General features: G+C 53.0%; 1 protein-coding gene and 1 pseudogene across 2 annotated transcripts in view; both read right to left on the bottom strand.

Moving 5' to 3' along the window:
• Positions 1-524: 524 nt before the first annotated feature.
• On the bottom strand, positions 525-1294 carry LOC308256651 (RNA-binding protein 7-like; annotated as a pseudogene). Its single transcript has one exon. The product of its transcript is annotated as an RNA-binding protein 7-like (transcript).
• A 1168-nt stretch (positions 1295-2462) lies between these two features.
• LOC308256652 (protein Daple-like) overlaps positions 2463-21579 on the bottom strand; it is a gene marked incomplete at both ends in the record, with an annotated part of 320027 nt that continues 300910 nt past the window's right edge. Inside the window, 11 exons of the mRNA XM_080684943.1 lie at positions 2463-2471; positions 2751-2889; positions 5232-5350; positions 5996-6142; positions 10666-10824; positions 11135-11216; positions 11924-12042; positions 12481-12621; positions 14809-14892; positions 15688-15746; positions 20455-20524. Of these exons, the coding sequence (XP_080541069.1) occupies positions 2463-2471; positions 2751-2889; positions 5232-5350; positions 5996-6142; positions 10666-10824; positions 11135-11216; positions 11924-12042; positions 12481-12621; positions 14809-14892; positions 15688-15746; positions 20455-20524 (1128 nt within the window). The remainder of the gene's footprint in view (positions 2472-2750; positions 2890-5231; positions 5351-5995; positions 6143-10665; positions 10825-11134; positions 11217-11923; positions 12043-12480; positions 12622-14808; positions 14893-15687; positions 15747-20454; positions 20525-21579) is intronic.

Genomic DNA, 21579 nt, shown 5'->3' on the forward strand with positions numbered 1-21579 from the left:
TTAAGCAATATGATTAATCCCAAACTTCACCAATAATGTTTCTCAAATGTTAGTAAAACCAATCACTGAAATTCCATTTTCTCGTCTGTTAACAAAATACTAGTATATTTTAGACTACCAACTTGAATGTTTTCTATTATAGACACAAAATGTGATTCACTAATAAGCAGGTTCTTGCAATACAATAGATAATAGATCATTAAAATATTTGCTTTATGATACAACCAATAGATATAACATGTGTCTTCCTCAATTTCTAAAATGATTAGGAATTGTGGAACTTTCTTTTGCATAAAACACTTTCCTCTTCATGAAATCCTGAGGTGAAAGTCTATCAATGTAAAACTGTAATCACAAGTCTTCTCATTTCTGTATTAGACTATAGCTATATGTTTAAAAATTTTTATAAAGAAATGTGGCAACTTGTAAAACTGCTCTATACAGTTTTAACAAAACATTCCCAGACCAACTTGGTCCAAAGGACCTAGGATGACCCTATGAAAACAATGTCCTTTGAACACTTGTTAGCTCCAAGATGAATGCCACTTCCCAGCTCTACTGCTGTCTCTTCTGCTATCGTGGTCATGGCTCCAGCCATCGCGATTCCTGTCTGCATAAAAGTCATCACCTCTGTGTCCTCTCTAATGCTGCTCACGACTGAGTGTGTCTGTCTACTAGGGAGGGACGAGGACTCTGCCTGGCTTTACGCAGTGATGGTGGTGTATCTTGACGCCATTGGGAGCTTGGAGACTTGTTATAACTATGATTGTGTGATTGAACTGATGGGGAAAATCCTGATCGATCAAGATGTGGAGAACCAAATTTCCCACCATATGACCTCTGTCTCAAAACGTTCATCCCTGCTTGTTTCTGAAAATTTTCTGGAGAAGAGAAAGTTCTCTGAATGACCTGTGGTGATGGAGTCATGTTATCCACAGTCCTTTCATGTCTGTTAGGAGATGGAGAGGCAGGGCTTGAATTCCAACATGATGCTGGGAATATGACAAACTAACCTCCTGCGAGGCATGGCTGCTTCCTGATCTAAACTGAAAGTTGATGGGCCTTCCAAAAGGCTTATTCCATTAAGGAGATCCGTGGCCTAAGGAACAGACACTTCCTGTTTGAAATTCACAAATGCAAACTGCTTTGGTTTACCATCCTTATCTGTGGGAATTTTCACTTGGATCACTGGCCCAGCCTGCTGGAAAGGCTGGGAAAGGAGCTCCTGGGTCACTTTAGTGTCTAGGATGCCCACTAAGAGAGTAGGATCCACTTCCAAAGCCGCCGACCCCATCTCGGCGTCGCCCCCTCCCGGAGAGGCCGAGGGGTTCTCGCTGAGGCTCCCACTGCGCACTCTCCAAAGCTCATGTCCTCGCGCTCCCAGGCCCAGGCGTCACCCACGTAAAGGTCCTTCAAGCTCTCTCCCACCTGGTGTCAAGGTGCACTGACGGAGTGCGCAAGCTCCGAGGAGAGCGCTGGTTGAAGGCCACGTCTCCCAGGAAGGCTCGCGGGGCAGGCCGTGTCCACGCTGGACATGGGCTGCACTGACCTGGGAGCGCGGAGGCCTCCCTGGTCCCAGGGACGTGAGGCAGATACAGCGGCCGCGTTTGAAGATGACCCTGAAGCACGTGTCCCTGTGCCTGGGCGACCAAGGGAATAGGCTGGCCCATCACACTCCCCTCAATGGCTGTAGTCCACTGGCTTCAGCACTGGCGAAGGTCTCTGGAGACAGCGCCCTCCTGGCCAGGCCCAAGGTGACCCACCGGGGACCTCCTCCTCTGCAGACGACATGGCCAGGCGTCTGGACCAGAGCACTGAGTGACTGGCAGCGGCCGGGGCCCACCTTGCTCAGTAAAGCGAAGGGACACAGAGGTGTGGTGCCAAGGCCACGAGGCGAGATTCTCCCTGTACCTGACCCGGGTGCGGAACTAGACCTGCCGCAGAGCTCATGGTGCGGGACGCTGCGAGGGTGACCCTGCAGCTGTGTGACCCTGGCCCGCATTTCGGCCCCGCCCGGTGCTTCCCAACAGGGCGCTGCTCTCCTTTCCTTAGGCACTTACCATGAGCTGGACCCTTTTCCTGCACTGACTCACACCATCCTCACCACACCTACTAGGGGGGTACATCGTTAACCCATTTCACAGATGAAGGCAGTGAGGCACACAGAGGTCCATTGGGTGCGATATCACTGCTGCAGGTGTTTGAGAGTAGAAATTTTTGAGAATGCTTCCTCCTAGTCGTCTTAGCCTTGAGTCCCATCTGTACCTCACAAAATAGCCTTGCAAGATAGAATACTGTCAGCTTTCTGAAGAACAGCATGACCCTGTAAATAACATGGTCATCAATAACATGACCCTGACATTACTTAAGAAAAACTGTTTTGTCTTAAATTGTTTGCTCTGCAAAAACAAGATGTGGTAAATGTGCTTAAAAGCGGTCCTGCACAGAGTCGGGGCTGCTCTCTAGACTCCCTGTGTGGAGAAAGGCGGAACAGTCGCTGGCCGGCTAATAAAGGCTCCCTAAATTTTAATTTGGTCTGGACTCCAGTGGTCGTTCACTCGCGTTCGCTCCACAACACAGGGACACACATGCTGCCTCACGACGTCTCTCCAGGAGGACTCCTGCCCCTCTCCCATAATGGTGGCTACACTGGACCCTGCCTTTCCCCCAGCTGCACCTGCTCACAGACTCCTGGGTGCTCCCTCTGGCCACTTCCATGCCCCTAGGTTCCAGACACCACCCACGGGTACCTGCTTGCTGAGCTGCTGGTTCTCCTTCTCTAGCTCCCTGTGCAGGAGGCTGCTCTCCTGCAGGGTCAGGGCGGCGTCCCGCAGCCCCTGGATGGTGCCCTGGAGGCTCTGCTTCTCTTTGTCCAGCTTCAGGAAACAGCTGGAGGCTGAAGAGCAAAGTGGAGTCAGAGCCCAGAGTCCAGGGGCCTCAGCTTCTGCTCTCTGCCCCCGGCCCTGAGATGGCCATAACCCCGATTCCTCGGTTTGGGGGGACGGGATGGTCAGATGGATGCCCTCCCTTTTTTCCAGGGTGCTGTTGTTGTCTGCATCTGAAGGCTCCTCGGGAGGTTATGGCCCCTCTGCTGCTCAGCTAGGTTTATTAGGGAAACAACCAGAGTGTAAGCAGAAAGCAGGTTGCGGTGGAGAAGCCAATGCAAAAGTTGAAGAGTGTGGAACTGCTGGCACCACTTTTTGCAAAGTTATAACCTGACCATCAAGTCAAGGATTTCAGAAACTAACAGAGATGGCAAAGAGAGTGCGTTCTCTGTGCCAGCCTCAGAGTGGGGGGAGTCCGGGTGGCTCAGCCGAGGGTGTAGGGGGGCACGATCATTGTCCTGCATGTCTGTGGGTGGTAGAGGCCATGTACTCGCCATCTCAGGGTGAGGCCCTTCAGACAGAGATTTCATTTTGTCCATTCACAATTGCATTGAAAAAGAATGAGACAGTATATCTAAGTTGCTTTAAAAATTCTAAGCGAAATGAAAACATAAGATAAAGCCAGAAAAAGGCAGATTTCCTCCGTTGCTTTGAAACAGCTTGAATGCAGAACAGAAAAGGGAGCGCAGACCTGAGGAGAATGGGAGTTCTAGGCCCCTCCCTGCCACCAGCAGGTGCGTGACTTTGGCTAAGTCCCGGGTCTTGTTCAGGAGGAAAACATGAATGCATGAGGGGTCAGGGTTGTTCCCTCAGCTGTCCCTCCAGGGCCACACACTCAGCCCTGAGAGCCTTATCACACTGTACTGCTAATAGGGCAGCTCACGAGCACCCCAAGAAGCATAGCAGTGTGTATCTTTGGGTAAGACAAGAGCGATAAGAACAGCCATCCTTTGTTGGCACCCCGTGGGCCAGGCACAGCCTAACGCTTCACTGTCTCCTCACAAGATACCCATAGCAATCCTGTGAGGCAGCTTAATTGCCCCCATTTTGCAGATAAGAAAACTGAGGTTTAGGAGAAGTCACCTGGCTAACAAGTAGAGGAGCCAGGACTTTAAACCAGGCCTTTCCTACTCAAGAAGCCACCACACCAACCACACCAAAGTGCATTCACGCTTTGTTCGTGAGCTGCCAGCTAAGCAGTAGGAGTTGGGAACACCAAGAAGGAGTCAGTCAGTGACCTGAAATGGCTCACAGGCTACACTGAGCATCTGACTCAGGGAGGCTTTCCAACCCCATCAGCCACCCTGGTCCCTAACAGAAGCACATTTGGTCTGAGCCAGTCCCTGACAGCCGCACTGCTTCTGTGTCCCACCAGGGGGCAGTGGTGCTCCCCAGGAACCTGAACTCCCAGAGCCTGGGTTCCCAGGAGGGGGAGACACCAAACCACAGAAAGAACTAACTCCCACACAGACTCCTAGTTCAATGAACTGATTTTAGGCTTGGAACGGATGGGAGACCTTGAAGAGAAGGAATACCTAGCTGCTTTCAACAGCCTTTGCATGACGCTGAGGAATGTTGCTCAGAATTGAAAAGCAGCCCCTCCCCAAACCAGCCACAGGCCCTCCTGACTCTGCAGAGCTCGAAGCATTCACAGGCACTCTCAGGTGCACGCATATGATTGTTGGACAGGGGAACTGGCTTGTTGTTTGCCAGGTGCTGAGGCTCCTGCTGTACTGTCTGCCGCCCCACCCACCTTCTCTAGCCAACCCCACACCTCCTCTGGGGGCAAATGCCAGAGGGAGAGGAAGAGGCCTGGGTCTCCTGAACAGCAGCCCCTGAGCAGCCCCTGCCCAGGAAGAAGGAGAGCAAACTAAACCCATCTGCCTGATTATGAAAGCAATGGAGGAAACCATGCCCCGGGGGCAACTATAATGGGGTTTAGTGACCACTGGGGATGTCTCCTGCATCCAGAGTTTCCAGTGCTCCAGGGAGAGATCTGAGTGTCAGCATGCTGTCACCTGGAAGCTCCTGGGCCTGGCCGAATGGGAACTGATAAATCTGGCAACACTTCTTTGCATTTCATGTGCTAACTTCAAGATTGCCAGGTCCTTCATGTTCTTGGGAGAACTGCAATGAAACAGTTCCAAATGGCCCTTGGATAAAACCCTATTTACTTGGACTGAGCATGGGCTGACACTTATGATGAGCCAAGGGCTCAGCTCCCTGGGTGAGGGAGAAGCCAAACAGTCAGCTGTTCTTGGAGAAGGCCCTTGGTATCCATTGAAGTGTAATTGTCTTCAATCAGGCTGGCTCCCAGGCACCAGGGGCTGCTGCCTACCCTCTGACAGCTGCTCCAGCTCCCAGCGCAGGTGGCCGGACTCCTCCACACTCTGCCCCTGTGCAGCCTTGAGGGCCAAGTTCTCCTCCCGCAGCTCCTCAAGGTGTTTCTGGTCTGTGTACTGGGTCTAGGACAGAAAGGGTGTGGTCTGGTGAGGATGCGGCCTGGGGCACGCTCTGGACAGGCCCCAGCCCCCGTGCATCTGCCCTCATTTCCTCAGGATGAAGGGCCTCCATGCCCCTGATCACTTCCAAAAACACAGCTGCACAGAAATGACCCAAACACTCAGCCCAGCTGTGAGACTTACAACCACTAGAAGGTATGTTGACCCAGTGACCTAGGGGATGAAGACACCCGAGGTCTCTGAGCCGTGTCTGAACAAAGTGACGTACAGCACAGGGCTTTAAAGCCAGCACTATGATGGTGGCAGCTCTGTGGCCCCTTAGCAGGCCTAACGCCTTGGAAAGGCCATAGGGACTCACACAGCACAGCTCAACCCACACCATAAATGCCAGCAGAGACCCATTTTGCAACAGATGCCCACATCCATCCATCCTCACAGGAAAGCAACACAGCATCAGGCCCTCTCTGCGTTGGGACCCTTAAGTGGTGCGCACTCAAGCCGCTGAGCTTAGCAAGCGACTCTCCGCCGTCAGCGGGTCACTGTGTCAGCAGCAGCACCAACCCAGTAGCTGAACATCAGAGAAGGGCACAACATGAACCTGAAACTGGCCCTCTCTGTGTTACACGTGGCGACAACAGCCTGTCCTACCAACTGTAGGTGGCGCAGCTTCGATTTCAGCTGCATGTTGTCGTCCTCAAGCTCGTACAGCTTATCGATCCGGGACCGAGCGACAGTCAGCTGCTCCTGGAGAATGCCCTTGGTGTCCATTAAAGTATAATTGTCTTCAATCAGCTCCTGGTCAGCAAGAACACACACGAGAGCCATCTGGTTAAGGCCCCTGGTCATGACGACAGCGCTTCCAGGCACCTGGACCCAAACCAACAACCTAGGGATGACTCTGCTGCCGCGGGAAGTTCTGTCTCCGCTTTTGAGCCCCTGCTCTTCTCCATGAGGCCAGGCCAGATGGGAAAATCCCCAAAGCAAGACACCATTTAAATTCAGGAGAAAACACTGTGAGAGCGTCTGACATGTACAGCCTCGGGTGGTGGGAAGAGTGCACCTGCTGACAGGTGTGGGACTTGGCTGAGCCCCGCTCTTTAACAAGGAAGGGGTGGGGCTGAGAGTCAGTCCTGGGTTTCAGGGCTGAGTCTAGGCCCCTCAACTCAACAGTCACTCCACTGATCTGGGTCCTAAAACAAAATTCAGATGAGCTTTTGTTCAATATGCAGTTCCTATTTGAACATTTCACACACCGGCTCTCAGCAGTTTCCTGGAAATGAGGGGTCTGTAAGACACAACAAACAAGTACTATGGCCTCTGTGTGTCAGACACATGCTGAGTATGGAGCACACTCCTTCCCCAGTGCCCAGCACACACAGAGGAGCCGTTCAGCTCATTCCCCTCATCCCTGGTCCTGCCCCCGGAGCCCTCCCAGCGCCACACACTGTCTTAGGGGGCGGAGTCTCCCCTGAATGCCCTCACAGTTTGTGAGCACCCCTACATAGGGACATGGGAGCAGTTTCCCAAACTTTCTCAGGGAGCAGTTTTCCAATGCTTGCCCCGCTCATGGGTTCTAACAACTGGGCATGGGCCAGGAGCTCCTGCTTATCTATCACGTGTTCATTTCCCCGCACAGAAACCATGCACCTACCGCCAGTGGACACGCTTCTGGTCAAAGCCTGGCAGCGGGAAGGGCATGGTCACTGACTCTGGCTTCTCCTGGCTGCCCGCTCTCTGCTTGTCCCCAGCCCTGCACTTGGTGCTCTCTGCACATTCACTCTTCACAGCAGCCCCCAGAGGGAGGCAGGGACAGTCCCTTCCTACACATGAAGAGGCTGCCTTCGGTCAATTAAAGAATGAGCCCCAAGTCACAAAGCCAGCCAGGGGTGAAGCTGGGCTTGAACTCAGGCTGGAGAGCTCCAGACCTGTCTCTTCACTGCCCTCAGCGGCCTGCACCCCATCCTTAAGGATCCCGCGTGGGTAAGGAGCCCCGACTACTACCAGAGATGTGAGCCGGAGCACATGGAGGGGCTTCAAAGCAGGAAGAAGGCTAAGCTCTCCCGCTTTGGCCACTGCCTCCAGCATTCTGATCTAGTGTTCCAGCCGGTCTACCCACCAGTCCTTGCCAGTATCACCATCCTCCCAGGCCCTGAGCTCCCATAGCACAGCCTGCCCCTTCACATTTACAACCAACTCCTACACAGCCTTCAAATCCCAGCTGGAATAGCACCCTCTGAGAAGGACTTCAACTCTACTCTGTCCCACCCACTGAGTCAGGTGCTGCGCACCCAGAGAGCCTACTAGGAGCAAAACACAGAGCTTGCCTGTCCCCCACCCCAGGCTAGTTCTGCAGGGCAGAACTATGCACTTCTGTTCTCGTGGGGCTCCCAGAAGTGTTCAAAGACACTTGTCAGCTGAATCACGCCATGAGGGGGAATCAGAGGTGCCATGTGAGTTGGGCCCTGAAGGACCTGGAGACAGGCAGGGATGGACAAGTGTCCAGAAGCAGAGTACAGCGTGGAACTAGATGATTTATAGCTACTATTCCCATGTGCCCCATGTATTAGGCAGCAGAAATATCTAAACTTGCTTTGCACAGCCCACTACCGCAGAAGTGAGAGACCAGACCCCAGGAAGCTGTGCCCGAGTCCTAAAGTGACAAAGGCTGGGCCTGGAAGAGGCAGAGAGTGTGAGACCACCAGACTTGAGGCCGATCTTAAACCCAACTCCTACCTGCCTTGCCACCACCCATTCTGCCCCTCCCTGCACAGTTGAATCCAGGGGCCCCATCTGTGGATAGAACTCCCCGGGATAAGCTCACTAGAAACGTGTTCCTATCGATGCCACACGGTGCCAGTGCACGAGGCGCTCAGAGGCGCCTGGACCACCACTCCTGTGATGGACGGGGACAAGGCTTGCCCCACACCCAGCAAGTGGAGTGAGAGCTGGGACTGTGCCTGCCGAGCCTCCGCCTCTCAGAGCAAGCCCTGCCCAGGAAGCTAAGTGCCATCCCTCTCGGAGGGGCAGAGACAGGCCCAGCTGGCCCTCACCTGCTCAGGACTCTCATGGCACCTGCACGTCTGCCCTCCGGTATCGGGAATTTCAGCCAAGGACAAAGCATGGGACCAGAGGGACCTTCCAGGTACTCTCTCTCCACCCCGGCCCCTGGCAGCAGAGGTGGGACTGTTTGCAAAGGGAAGTCAAGGACCACCGGTGCACCCCCACTTTCCACTGTGCCTAGGGGTGCCCAGGCCTCTCTCCTCATGTTGGGGCCCTGACACCCTCCCCTTTTATGTGCTTGTCAGTGCTGACACTGGACGGTCTCTCGGGGAGGGCATCCGGGCCGTATGTGGCTCCCCCTGTACCCATAGGAGAGCCCCTGCCTGGTGGGTGTCCACATGACAGTCGTGCTCGGCTCTCTGCTCCACTGACCATCACACCCGACACTGTCACCATTCCAAAGGAGACAAAACCTCTGATCCCCCGTCCTTCTCCCCAGGCTGCAAGTCTTTTCATGCTGAGATGGTTTTTACGTGACTTGTGGGGTCTCTACCAAGTGCCTTGTGTGTGCCAGCCCCAGGCATGCAGTCGGACAGGACCCTGCCCCTGCCCCTGCCCTCAGGGGCTTGAGCTGCACTCAGGAAACCTGTCCCAGCAGGGCTGAGGGAGGCCTGCGCATGGCCTGCAGGGCTGTTGGAACCACTGCCATGTAAGCCTGCGGGCGCGAGCACTGTCCTCACTCCTCCCTGGGCCCTGGCGCACGGGCCTTGGAGAACAGTGGGACTCATCCTCTATGTGGCCTGGCCTCCACGGACCACGCTGTTTCTCTTGTAATTCATTTACTAATGCCAAGTTTAAGGCATTATTAGTTTCACAGCAAAATTATTAATCGATATGAAAAATGTTGCTGCTGTTATTCAGAGGCACGCACCTTGAGAACATGGAAAAGGGGTTCCCATGAGAAACTCTGCAAAAGCCCAGAAGCTCCGAGTGCAGGGAGCGAGTCTTGCTTTGTGATCAATCCCCTGCTCCTGGCCCAGGGCTTGGCGCCACAGAGGCCTTCAGTCACCGCCTCTGCATGACTGAGTGAGGCTGCTTGGACAGGCCCAGAAAAGACACAGAGACAGAGGCTGAGCCCTGAAACCCACCCCCATCCACAGGGCAGAGTGTCGGCTGAGATGTGGGGGCTGCGGAGGCAGCAGCCTAGGGAAGCTTGCACATGACCTTCCACAACCCTCCCACCTGTGGCATTTCCAGTGAGTGAGGGTGCCCGTGCCCCACACCTGTCTGTGCTGCAGATGGATGCCCTTCATCACCAGCAGGGCCAGGGGACCATTTCCAGGACTAAGCCAAGAGCTGGCCTCCCACCCCACCCCTGCCTGGGCCAGGCTGCTTTGGCACAGCACCCAGGGCGCCTTCTCCCCCGGGACTAGGGGAGCGAGCCACCAACATTCCTGGGGAATAGACACACCCTGAACCTAGTCCATCCCCAACCGCTACCACTTGGCCCAGGGACCCCGGGGCCTGTCTGCAGCAGGAGAGCATGTTGAGGTCTCCGGCCAAACCGCCTGCCCCCAGCGCACCTGCCTACCAGCAGCGTGGCCGGGAGAGGGACAGCCTGTGCTGATAGACCTGTGTTCCCCTCACAAGCTTCCTGCTGGAAATGGTATGATTTCCTACATCCAGCAGGCCCCTCAGTGTGCGCTGACATCCTGATTTCACCCAGCTCCCTCCTACTGCCTCCAAATGCCGGGCTCAGCAGAGGAGGCAACCTTCCCAAATCCTCAAAGAGAGGGTCTGGAACCCGCTGTTGACGCGAAGCAGTCGGATGTGTGTTCAGAGCGTCAATAACCCTGCCTGGGTCTTGATTCAGTCCCCCCTTAGCCCTAACACCCTCCCCTGAACGAACTCATAACCTCAGGATCCGAGTAGGCTACACCACAGAGAGCTTAATATGGGACTTGCCCAAATACCAGGTATCTAACCTCTTTCATTGTAAAAACCTCACAGACTAGTACAGTTATCTCTGTTTTACAGATGAGGAAATAGTCCTGGTAAGATTTAGCCACAGAAATTACAAGGAGTCTTAAAAAAAAAAATTAGTGACTAGAAAGTCATCACTGTGGCATGAAGGAGGAGAAGAAAAAGCCCTAAAAGAATGAGGGCCCTTCAACCACATTCCCAACCCTGTTCTTTCCACCAACAGAGGGAGCCCAGGGGTCGTGCAGACAAGTTGGGGTGCAGGGAGAGGGCCAGCTGGGGAGGCATCGCTGCCCCTCTCCCCTCTTCCAGGACACAAGTTCCCAGGCTGGGCTCACCTTCATGCGGGCTGCATAGAAGTCTACATCTTTCTGTGTCTGCCTGAGGCCCATCGCCTCCCTCTCCAGCCTCTCCACGCGGCTCGCCTTCTCCCTCAGGGAGTCCAGCTCAGACAGGGCGACACGAGCAGACTGGGCGCTGGCCGCCAGCTCCATGTTCTGGGAGGTGGGCAAAGGCAGGGGACCTGGCTCAGGGCACCCTCGGGGCTGGGGAAGGCCCAGGTCCCTGCAGCCCCAGGAGAAGGCAGGGGCGGCCAGGCTGGTCCATGCGCAGGCCCCTGAGTGAGGCCCCACATGCTGTCACTGAAGCATGTCACCCCACAGCAGCTCCCAGGACAACTGGCTCTCAGGCAGCGCTGCTTTGAGCGAGAAGGAGAGAGCCCCCAGGTCACATTCCAGGACCTAGGGCCACGGTGACTGGGGCACCCTAGCCCCCCAGCCACCCCTATAGGACAGGCCTCCCGCTCACATCACGATGGGCCTCCTGCAGCTCCAGCAGCAGCTGGTCCACCTCATGCCTGGTGTCCACCAGCTGCTCCGTCTTCTTCTCCCTGGGGGTGATGGGAGGACGTGGTGAGGGCTTCCTCAGAAACACCTGGAAAGCCCACCACCTGTGAGACCCCAGAGGGGAAGGAGAGGGGACCTGGCTTCTGGGCGTGAGGAGGGCGTCTGCACCCGGGGCTGCAAAAATGCTCCTGACTCCAAGGTGAGCTTTAAGTTTTCAATGCCTGCTCTCAGAACAATCACAGACCTGAGCTTTCCTCTGAGGGTGTGGGACAGGGAAGGAGCCCCCGGAGCCATTCACCCTCCACAGCCAGGCAGGCAGCGAGGCCCACTGGTGGGTAAGTGAAGGCAGGCAACTCCCAAGATACCGGGCATGGTGCCATCACCAGCTGCAGGAAAGGGGGAGCAGGCCCACCAGACAGGACAGGAAAGTCACATCCTCCCTCCAGCCAAGAGCACCCACACTGGGCCAGAGGGTGAGCAGCAGACTGCTGCTCTGAGCCTGCCATGTCTGGACTGGCAGGAGCCCTAAAGGCCCAGCAGAACCCTGCTGTGCAGGCCCAGGGAGGGGAAGGGAGGGAGCGGGCTACCCAGGGCCCAACAGGGACCAGGCTCAAAGCAGAGCTCAGTCACTCCCGGGTACTTGTGAGAGCGCCCCCGTTTGCTGCCCCGCATGGCAGTGAACCACATGTGCTAGCAGGTGTGATGACACAGGGCACAAGGGCAGAAAGAACGGCGTCAATGGGGGACTCACAGCTCCTTCCTGACGCCGCGCAGCCTGGCCTTGGTGTTCGCCAGCTCCACGGCCAGGTGCTGTGTGTCCTCGCTGGGGCGGCTGCTGGTGTCCCGCTCCAGGGTCAGGGTCACGATCAGCTACAGAGGGCAGACAGAGGGGTCTCACCAGTGTGTTCCTGTGCCTGGCACAGAGCCCGCACTACAACTTGCTGAAGAATGACCAAAAGATGGAAGAAGTAAAAGAGTAGATGCCACGCTAGGAGGGAGGCAGGAGAAAGGTGTGTGTGGGGCGGGGGGGGGTTAAAATGCGAGGATATATTTAGTGAGACAGCAGGGCCAAGTGAATGGAGCAGGGCCCCCAAGCTCAACTTCTGTCCTCACGCAGGTGTCTGGGAAGGGGACTGGGCCCTGCAGGGAAAGTGCCCTCGCCCTGCCCCCAAGGGAAATGGTCCAGGGGGACAGGCAGTGTGCATGCCTGAGAGGAAGTCAGGATGAGGAGCCAGGCCCATAACTAGGGCCTCAGGCCCAAACCCCTCCCCACCTGTCCCCCAGCTGCTGGGCCACCTGCAAACACACCTCCCTGCAACTGTCTCGCTCATCCACGAGCCTCCTGAGGTGAAACGCCATGTTCCTCGAGAGGGACTGCAGCTCCTCCAGGGCCATGTCTGGGACCTCCAACCACTGCAGGTCAAACAGGCTCTCCTGGTGGTGGGTCACCTGGGGGCACACAGGGGCACGGTGCTGTGGAGGCCGGGCTGGGAGCAGCTGTGGGGTCCCTGAGAGCACCCACCTCCCAAGGCCACGCCCCCTGGGACCTAGGCCTACTCTCCCACAGCTGACCCCCCTCACTGACATTATGAACCCTCAGCCACTACATTTCTGTGGGGGGCGGGGAGGTGCCTCAGCAAGCTCAGCCACACTGTGCAGGGAGCTCTTTACTCACACACCACTGCTGCTGTCACCCTAGTTCAAGGAGGACACTGACTTCACACCAGACAGCACTGCTCACAGTGTGGGAGCTCCCTAACTGTCCCCAGGGATTTCAGTCACGCACCATCCATGTATCACACAAAGAAGGTGAGCCTTGGGAGGGGAGGGTGAGGAGGGATAGCATCTTATTTCTTAAAATAGAATCTAATGCGAAGATGGCAACACATTAGAACGCTTCTGTCAGAATGTTGGGTCCATGACCGTCTTATGTTACTTTTTGAGGAAACATTTCATAACCTGAAGTACTTTCCAGGTGAGCCTGTATCTCCTCCCCATAGGCCACACAGGCCCACCTGTTTTCCCCTTTCCGCCAGGTATGAGCGCAGGCCCCAGCCTCATCCTCACTGGGCAGCCTCTCCTCCAACTGCCAACATCACCTTCTTCAACCCAGGGACAGGCCCTTGACGGGGAATCAAACCTGCAACCCTTTGGTCTGCAGTCCAACACTCTAACCACTGAGCAAAACCATCTAGGGCCTGACCTCACCTTCTTAACCTGAGCCCCCAGACCAGCCCGAGGAGGCAGGTCTGTTTCCAGTCCGTGTCTTCTCAGTGTGGGAAGGTGGGTGTTAGTGCACTCAGGCCTCAAGAGGGGAAACAATTGGCAATCCACTGAGTGAGGTGCACCAACAAAGGTCTTACATTTCCCAGAGGGGCAAATGGAGGGGGAGAGCACCTCAAAAAACCCTGCTACCCTGCTCGGCTGGTTTCACTAAGTGGTTTGAGTGTCAGCCTGGGGAACAAAGGTTCTCAGGCTAAATTCTCAGTCAAAGGCACATACCTCAGTTGGTGCTTTGATCCTGGCCCCTTGTGGTAGGCAACCAGTTGATGTCGCTCTCTGACATCAATGTCTCTCTCTCACCTCCCTCAGCCCTTTTCCTGCTTCCTTTTCACTCTTTCTAAAAATCAATGGAAAAATACCCTCGGGTGAGGATTTTAAAAAAAAGCAGAATGGCCCTCAGGCTAACAGGTGGCAGCTCACCATCATGAATGGCTGAGCCTATTTAGGTCAATACTCACTTCCCCTCCACTTCCACCAGTTGCTTCCCTCTCCCGCTCCAGTGCTGACTCAGCACCCAGCACCCACGGTGCCTGGGGCTGGGTGCCCATCAGCCCAGCCTGTCCCTGGTGCCAGCCTGAGGTGCTGTGTTCACCGGCCCCTGCCAGCCCCACACCTGCTCCTAGGTGCTCCTGCTCATGTCTTTTTCATGCCTTTATCTCATCTGTCCAATCAGACTGAAGGCTGAACCACATCTCCTAAATTAACTAAATCATACAAGGCTTCTTCTGGAGGAGTGGGGGTGGGATGTCAGGGAAATACACTTTCAGGTTGGTGGCTGCCCCACAGGCCCGGTTTCCAGGGAAACCACTTCTCTGCTGTGACCACCTCTGCCAAGGTCCATTGCAGAGGGGCTGCCCTCAAGTGCAGAGCCCTCCCTCCCCCACCTCAGGGCCGAGTCTGCAGAGACAGCCCTTCTGGGACTTGGCAGCCTGTGTCTCTGCCAGGTCACTGACAGAAACAGAGACCCTTTCCCCTGGAAGATCAGCCATGGGAAGCAGAGCCACATGGGCCAGAACACATTTCAGGGTAAATAAAATTCTGAGCCCAACCCCCTTGACAGTACTTAAAACCAGCCTGGCTCCATATTAGGCAAGAACAGGAGACAAACGGAGGCTTGATTTGGGTGTTGAAAATTTTTTTTTTTTTAATTTTTACCCCCATTTTGTTTTAGCTTGCTAATAACTACCTTTCCAAACAGGTTCAACATGTCTGGTGTGTGAAACCTAAAATTAGGAAATTCACTAGTGGGTGATGTAGTCTTTAAACTTTCCCTTGGGATTGAGAGCATGCCTCCTGGTTGCCACCGGAGTGGGGGTCCACGGCTAAGCCCCACAAAGCCAGCCACACACCTACCTCCCGGATATGGGCCATGATCCCGGCCTGGGTCTCAATGTCCAGCTGTTGGATTTTTTCAATAAACTCCCCTTTCCTGTCGCACTGCGGAGGTAACACGTGTTAATGGAAGCATTCTGCAAGTGAGGCAACCTGGGCCCACCACAGCCACAGAAATAGTTTCCATATGACCGGCCCACCAGCCCCTGGCTTCCTCCTTTATAACCAAGAACTTGTCCTCCCTCCCATCCCTTAGACAGAGGTTTCTCTAGAAGTTGCTCTGACTACCCACAGCGGAATCACCAGGGGTACTTGTTTTCAAAAAGCCCATCAGGTTGAAAACGCTGGCGGTGAAGCACAGAAATCTGCACGTTAAACAAGCTCCAGTGACTCTTAAACCAGATAAGGTCAAGAGCACCAGGGATGACAACCTTCATCTTCAAAGGGCCGGATGGTGGGAACATCACAGAGTCTGAGGGCTATTTAGTCTCAGCTCTGCCATTGTGCTGTGCCAGCAGCCAGAGATAACACATGAAGAATCGAGTGGGGCCCTGTGCCCATGAACGTTTTTTTTACAAAATCAGGAGTTGGTCAGATGGGGCCCCCGGCTAGATGGGGAACAAAGGTTCTCAGGTTTTGGTCTAGGTGTTCCTATACCGGGGACAATTTGCTAAGGGCACCCAGGGCTGAGGAATCCCCACTTGCTTCTTGCCAAAGGTGCCCTGGGCCTAGAATCGGCTGCCACCTAATGAGTGGTCCCTTCTCTCAGGAAGCCGGGACATGTCATGTTGGACTGAAGGCAGCTTCCCTCCTACCTCAGTCACTATGGGGAGTTTGTCTCCACAAACCCACACACAAGATGGCAAGGGCAGGCCCCTTCCACCCTTGCCCAAGCCCTACCTGGACAGCACAGCCCAGCATCAGCACCAGCATCTTCTTCATTTCCTCCATACTCTTTGCTAAATCAAAAGAACAACATATTTAAATAGACTCATCTCCTCATAAAATCTCACAAGCGATATACCACTCTGCTGTTGGGGGGAAAATTATATAAGCTAAAATAAATCATTTCAACTTGGGTGTACCCCGCCACCTGCTTCTACGTATGGGCTTGTATATTATTTAAGCCAAATGAGAATTTTGTACATAACTATTTGTGGTCCTTTCCCACTCAAATATGTCATAAATGTCTTCCCATGATAATCCATGAACTTCAACATCAGCATCTCTTGTTAGTATGTGCAGGAAGCAAGCCCAATGGCAGAGAGGTGTCTCCGGAGGAAGTGCAGAGTGGGCGCTAACATGAGGTGCACACAACTCTACCTGTTCATCGTGCAGCACTATAAATAGACAAGCCCCAGACGCATCCCCCAGCTTCACGCAGCCCACATCCTGCACATCCGTCCCGCCGCTGTGGGGAAGCACGGGACTTGGTTGGAAAGTCTGTAAGGAGGATTCTCCAAAAGGTTGGGGACCTCTGGGGGCACCTTGCCAAAGGAGGCAGCCTTGCCTTGACTTTTCCTAACAAGTCCGATCCCCCAGGGTTTTTTGCTAGAATTTCTATGTTGAGTCTTTAAAGACCAGCCCTTGTAGAAGCACATACTTTCTCAAGGATGCTTACCTTGCTAATTGTATCTAGAGGTTCCTTTTAGTTCCAGCTGTTATGACAATAAAAGCCAAAGGAGGCAGGCGAACAGCGTACTTGGCGATAGCCAAGTAGTGCCTTAGCCTCTCTTTCACAGAAGCGTGTGTTACAGTCATCATTCATCCGCTCAGGGTCTGCCTGCAGCCCCGGCACACCCCCTCCTCCTCCTGTTTCTCAGTGTCAGTGTTTGGCTGGAGGCTTCCAAAGAAAACCCCAGATAACATACAGATATCACTTTTAATCCTCTCATACTTACTTTGCACAAAGGCTACAAATTTACTCAACCAACTTCCTTCCAGAGGCTCAAGTTTTCAGTGTTTTAATCTAAATGATGCTAAACAACATCTTAGTGGTTAGGTTCTTTGGTTTTTAGAAGAAAGAAGAGCAATTCATTTTTTAAAAATATTTTTAGAGGAAAGGGAGAGAAAGACAAACTCGATCTGCTCACCCACTCTTTCCCTAGCTTGAGACAGAGCCGGAAACCCAGGCATGTGCCCTAACCAGGAATCAAACCAGCAATTTTTTGGTGCACAGGACGATGTCCAACCAACTGACCCACACAGGCCAGGGCTTAGAGCAGGGCTGGGGAATGTCCGGCCGGAGGGCCATATCAGGCCCCAAAATCATTTGGCCTGGCCCTCCCAAAGCATTAGGAGTGAGGTAATCAAATGTTTGACTAAATATAGAAGCTAATTTTTAAGTTGATAATTTTGTATGGCCCAGGAATGATATCATACATACCCACATGGCCCTTGGCAGAGAAAAGGTTCTCCTCCCCTGGCTGCTGGTGTAAAGCAGATTCTTATTTACCTCTTTAGGGAAAGTTCATTCTTTGAACTTCTCCTACTGCCAAATTGCCAGGCAGAAAGGCTTTTACCATTTCACTCTCTCACAATCAACATATGATAAGCCCGATTTCAGACCCACACTAAAACTATCATGCTCCTTCTCAGCTCTGCCAATCAGACAGGACAAAACACACACACACACACCACACTTCATCACTGTACACTGTCTCCTTAATTGATTATGCATCTCCATGTGCTTATGAGTGCCAGCCACTTAGATCAACAGCATCAGAATACTGGGCTCTAGACCTGGCTGGTTACCAGAAGCAATATGATCCCACCAAGCTGTACCCTATCCCCCAGCCTCAGTTCCCATCTCTGAAATGGAGACAGCTGGCCTGGGTGATGTGCAGAGTGGTTTGGGAGTAAAAAAAGTTCTCTAGCTTTCTAGCTTTCTCATCATATCCTGTTCTACTTGGGGGAGAAGGAATGTGCCAGAAATACATAGCATTGTTTTCTTGGAAGACTTACCCACACCCCCTTGCACTGTGCTAAATGGCCCAAGGTACCACCAACGACCCCTGGGATGAAGGAACCAAATTCATGTCCCAGGAATGAGTGTTGTGCTTTATTTCAGTTCCTTGCCTGTAAGGTGTATATGGAGTAATAGATGACTTCATCCTAATAGCTCTCAAATGAGAAATAGCTAAAAACAACCTTTCCTGTGATGAAGACACTATGGTTGAGTCTCAGAACTGGGAGCTAGACATTCACTAACCTAAACTGCACCCTCCTTGCCATCTCCCAGCCTGAAGAAGGGTGGGAGGGATGAGGGCTGGACCACAGGGTGCCCATGGACCATCCAGATCCCACGCTTAACAATATGCTCAATAAGGGTGGGTGCTTCAGATCCATCTACTACACACAAAGACTTCCCTTTGCTGATAAGTGTAGAACTTCCTCAGTGTTTAAAATGGAATAATTTCAAAGACTTGTGATTGTTATTTCACTTGAGGCATTTCATTTGGCCCCAAGGGCTCCAATCCATTGTCATTCAGAAATATAATCACCACCCTGACTCACTTCTCTATTCATGCTGAGCTGATGATCAGCCACATTTCAGTTTTTATTTAAAAAAAATGAAAGGGAATAAGCATAGGAGTGTAAAAGCCCCCAGTCAGTCCCACCAAAACCTTTCCATGGCCACAGTGCTCTCACCCACCAGCCCATGTGCTCATGTGACCGTCCCACCCGCCCCCAAATCTGTCCCCAGATGACAGACAAGTGCTTCTTGTAAGCCCTTTGGTAGATATTACAGGCACAGACCCTCCCAGCCATCGCCAGCTCCTCTTCCTACAGTTATTCACCTCCCCCAGGCTTGTATATGGTGCTGTAGCCAGCAGAGAGCTGACACCCAGGGAGAAAGTGTTTGGAGGGCGTAGAGCAGCAGAAAAAGAAGGCAGAGTTCATGCAGAAAATCTTGATGTTCACGGCAGACGGTCTAAGTGTACCATATTTTAGAATAACTCCAACAGCTCTGAGGGTCCATTTTCCCAGCCACGGCAGAGGAAAACAGCATTAAAAGTGGAAACACGTGTAGGATAGGCCCGCTGCTAGTAGCAAGAGCATAGGCAAGGAGGAGACTAGAAACCCTGTACATACAGACACACACAGATACAAACAGACACATATGAGCTTAATCTATCGTCTAAGGCGGCTCAAGGAAAGAGCAGAGTTCCACTCCGTCAGCACCAGCAGTTACACACAGTGACAAGCATGAGCCATTTATTCATTCATTCTATTCATTCATTCACACCCATCAGGCATCAAGAAAATACTAAATCTGATCCAGAGCATTGTTAGAAAAGTATGGAAGTCCTGTTTGCTAAGTTTTGTTAATGCCATGGGGCAGGGGGAGGTTTTAAAGGTAGCGAATTAATTTTAGAAAAATCTTCATGGAAACAATGATTTAAAAGGGGCTTTGGGGCAATAAACAGGGCACTAGGAGATTCAGGTGGAGCAGTGCTGTGTTTGTTCTCACCAGGGTGAGTGGATGAAAACATGTGTTGCAAACAAAGGCCTCCTGTGACTGTTTTCCCTACACAGATTCCTATGAAACTTGAGAGAGAGAGAGAGGAGAGACGTTCTCTAATTTCTTATGGGAGGCTGATTTCTCTCAGAATTTCAGGAGTAAGAAAAACTGCTATTTTCCTAAATCTACCAGACTGCGGGATTTGAATAGTTTCAAACACACAGAAGATTTTCTAGTGGGTCCACACCAGCGAGATTGGCTCAGTGTTGGTTAAGCAGGCAAAGAAGAAACAAACCTACAGACAGCCCCCTTCCAGGCACCCATGTGTTCTGGCTGCTGCGAGCTTTGTCTTAATCAACACAGTCCTCTGCCTCAGACCAAGAACATCGACAATGCACAAAATCTGGAAAGCGCCCAGGGAACCTGGAAGAAGGGCCTCTAGTCTGCAGTGAGGTCAGGCAAGGCTTCTTAAAGGAAGTGACCTCTGAGCTGAGAACCACAGGGTGAGGGGGGAGAGTTAGGACACAGTGAGCGAGAGCGTTGCAGGCACAGGAACAGCACATGCAAAGGCCCAGAGGTAAGAGAACATGGTGCTTGTTCCAGAGCCGTGGTGCAGGCAGACCCACAGGATGTGGCGGGAGGAGATCCGCCCCCTTGTTTAACTCCCCAGGGAGACACCTGACAAGCATGAATTAACTCTGACTTTCTGGAAGATGTCCAGGAGCACATTTCATTCGGTCTTTCAAGGTCACAGGGAGTGTCTGAGGCTAGGAAGTGGAACCCTTGCCCTCTCGGGCCTCAGGGAGCAGTGGCAGACATGCCCGGACTTCCTGCTGAGACCCACCACGGACTGAAAAGGGCATCACAGGGTCCTCGTGGAAGAGAGATATGAGTTCCTCCAGAGATTCTTCCTTTCTTACCAAAAGGTCCCCACCTGTGAAGGTGGCCCTGACTCCACATTTACTGAGGAGGAGAGACCCCCAGAGAGGCCACATATGACTCGGGCCCCTAAGCCCACCAAAGCAGGGGCCTTGGCTTCATGCCCAGAGGAACAAACCCATCCTTTAAAATCTCACCGGGATGATCCTGTGTTTTGCTGCCTCCCAGCTGGCAGCCAGAGCTCTGTGTCCAACAGCTGTCCAGAGCCACTGGCACTGGCCAAGCTCATGGGGGGGGGGGGCGCGGGGGTGGCTTTCACTCACCAGACAGCAGGTCTTTGCCAATCATCAAAACATCTGGCAAGCTCATTACGATCCACTGCTGCAGAACTTCCTACAAAAACAAAGAGGAAAGATACCACTGAGAACAGGAAAGGAAAATAAAGAATGACCAACAACATGACAGCTTATCAAGTCACTGGGTGAGCGCAGCCACTGCACGGTAAGTGGGGACATGCTGTGTAAGAGGAAGGAATAGTTAGGGTATAAATAAATGTGAAAAGCCAGAGCTACCTGTACTTCTGCCCTCATCATAACCAAATAAACATTATGTCTGCATATGTGCAGAGACCTTGGGAAGAAGAGCATACGTTACATGCCAGGACAGCAGCATCAAGTGTGAGTCTTCTTAATTTTTTTAAAATATGTTTTTATTGATTTCACAGAGGGAAAGGGTGGAAGTGGAGAGAAATTTCAATGATAAGGGAACCATCCATAGGCTGCCTCCTTCACGCCCCCTACCGGGAGACTGAGCCCCCAACCCCTGCATGTGCCCTGACTGGGAAGCCAACGGTGACCTCCTGGTTCATAGGTTGATGCCCAACCACTGAGACACAACGGCTGGGCTGTGAGTGTCTTTTAAAAATATGTCTTTATTTTTGTGGTATGATTTGCTGGTGCAGCTAAAGTAAAGAATGAAAATGAAAGAGATGCTGCGGGGTCTCTCTAGGATGATTCAGGATGCTGTGTCAGCAGGTCTCTGGTGCAGGCTGTAGGTGGAGACTTCTCTCCTTTACAGCAGCGCCCTCCCTGGGAGAGGGATAGATCACAGCTACACTGCACCCCTCAGAGAGGTGGCTTGGGAATGGAGCTGCCTTCACAGGGAGGGTCTTTGAAAGCAGGCCCAGGCACCAGCCCTGGTCTGGGGGTCTCGACCAGCCCTCCTCAGAGTGTGCGGCTCACCCTGACCCACCACTGCATTCCCCAGAACGCCTCCAGGGCAGGTGGTCTTCCCTGTCCAGAAGGGCCTTGCTGTTTACGATTCAGAAGATAGAAATCCAATTTTTCAGAAGACAAGTAAGGGGGTAAGTTTCACAGGTATTCTTGCCCTTAGACAGTGGTCACTAGAGAAATTCCTCACCAAGGAAGCTCTTCTTATCCCTTTTAAAA

The sequence above is a fragment of the Plecotus auritus genome (assembly GCF_963455305.1).
Source record: "Plecotus auritus genome assembly, chromosome: 8".
Classification (NCBI taxonomy): domain Eukaryota; kingdom Metazoa; phylum Chordata; class Mammalia; order Chiroptera; family Vespertilionidae; genus Plecotus; species Plecotus auritus.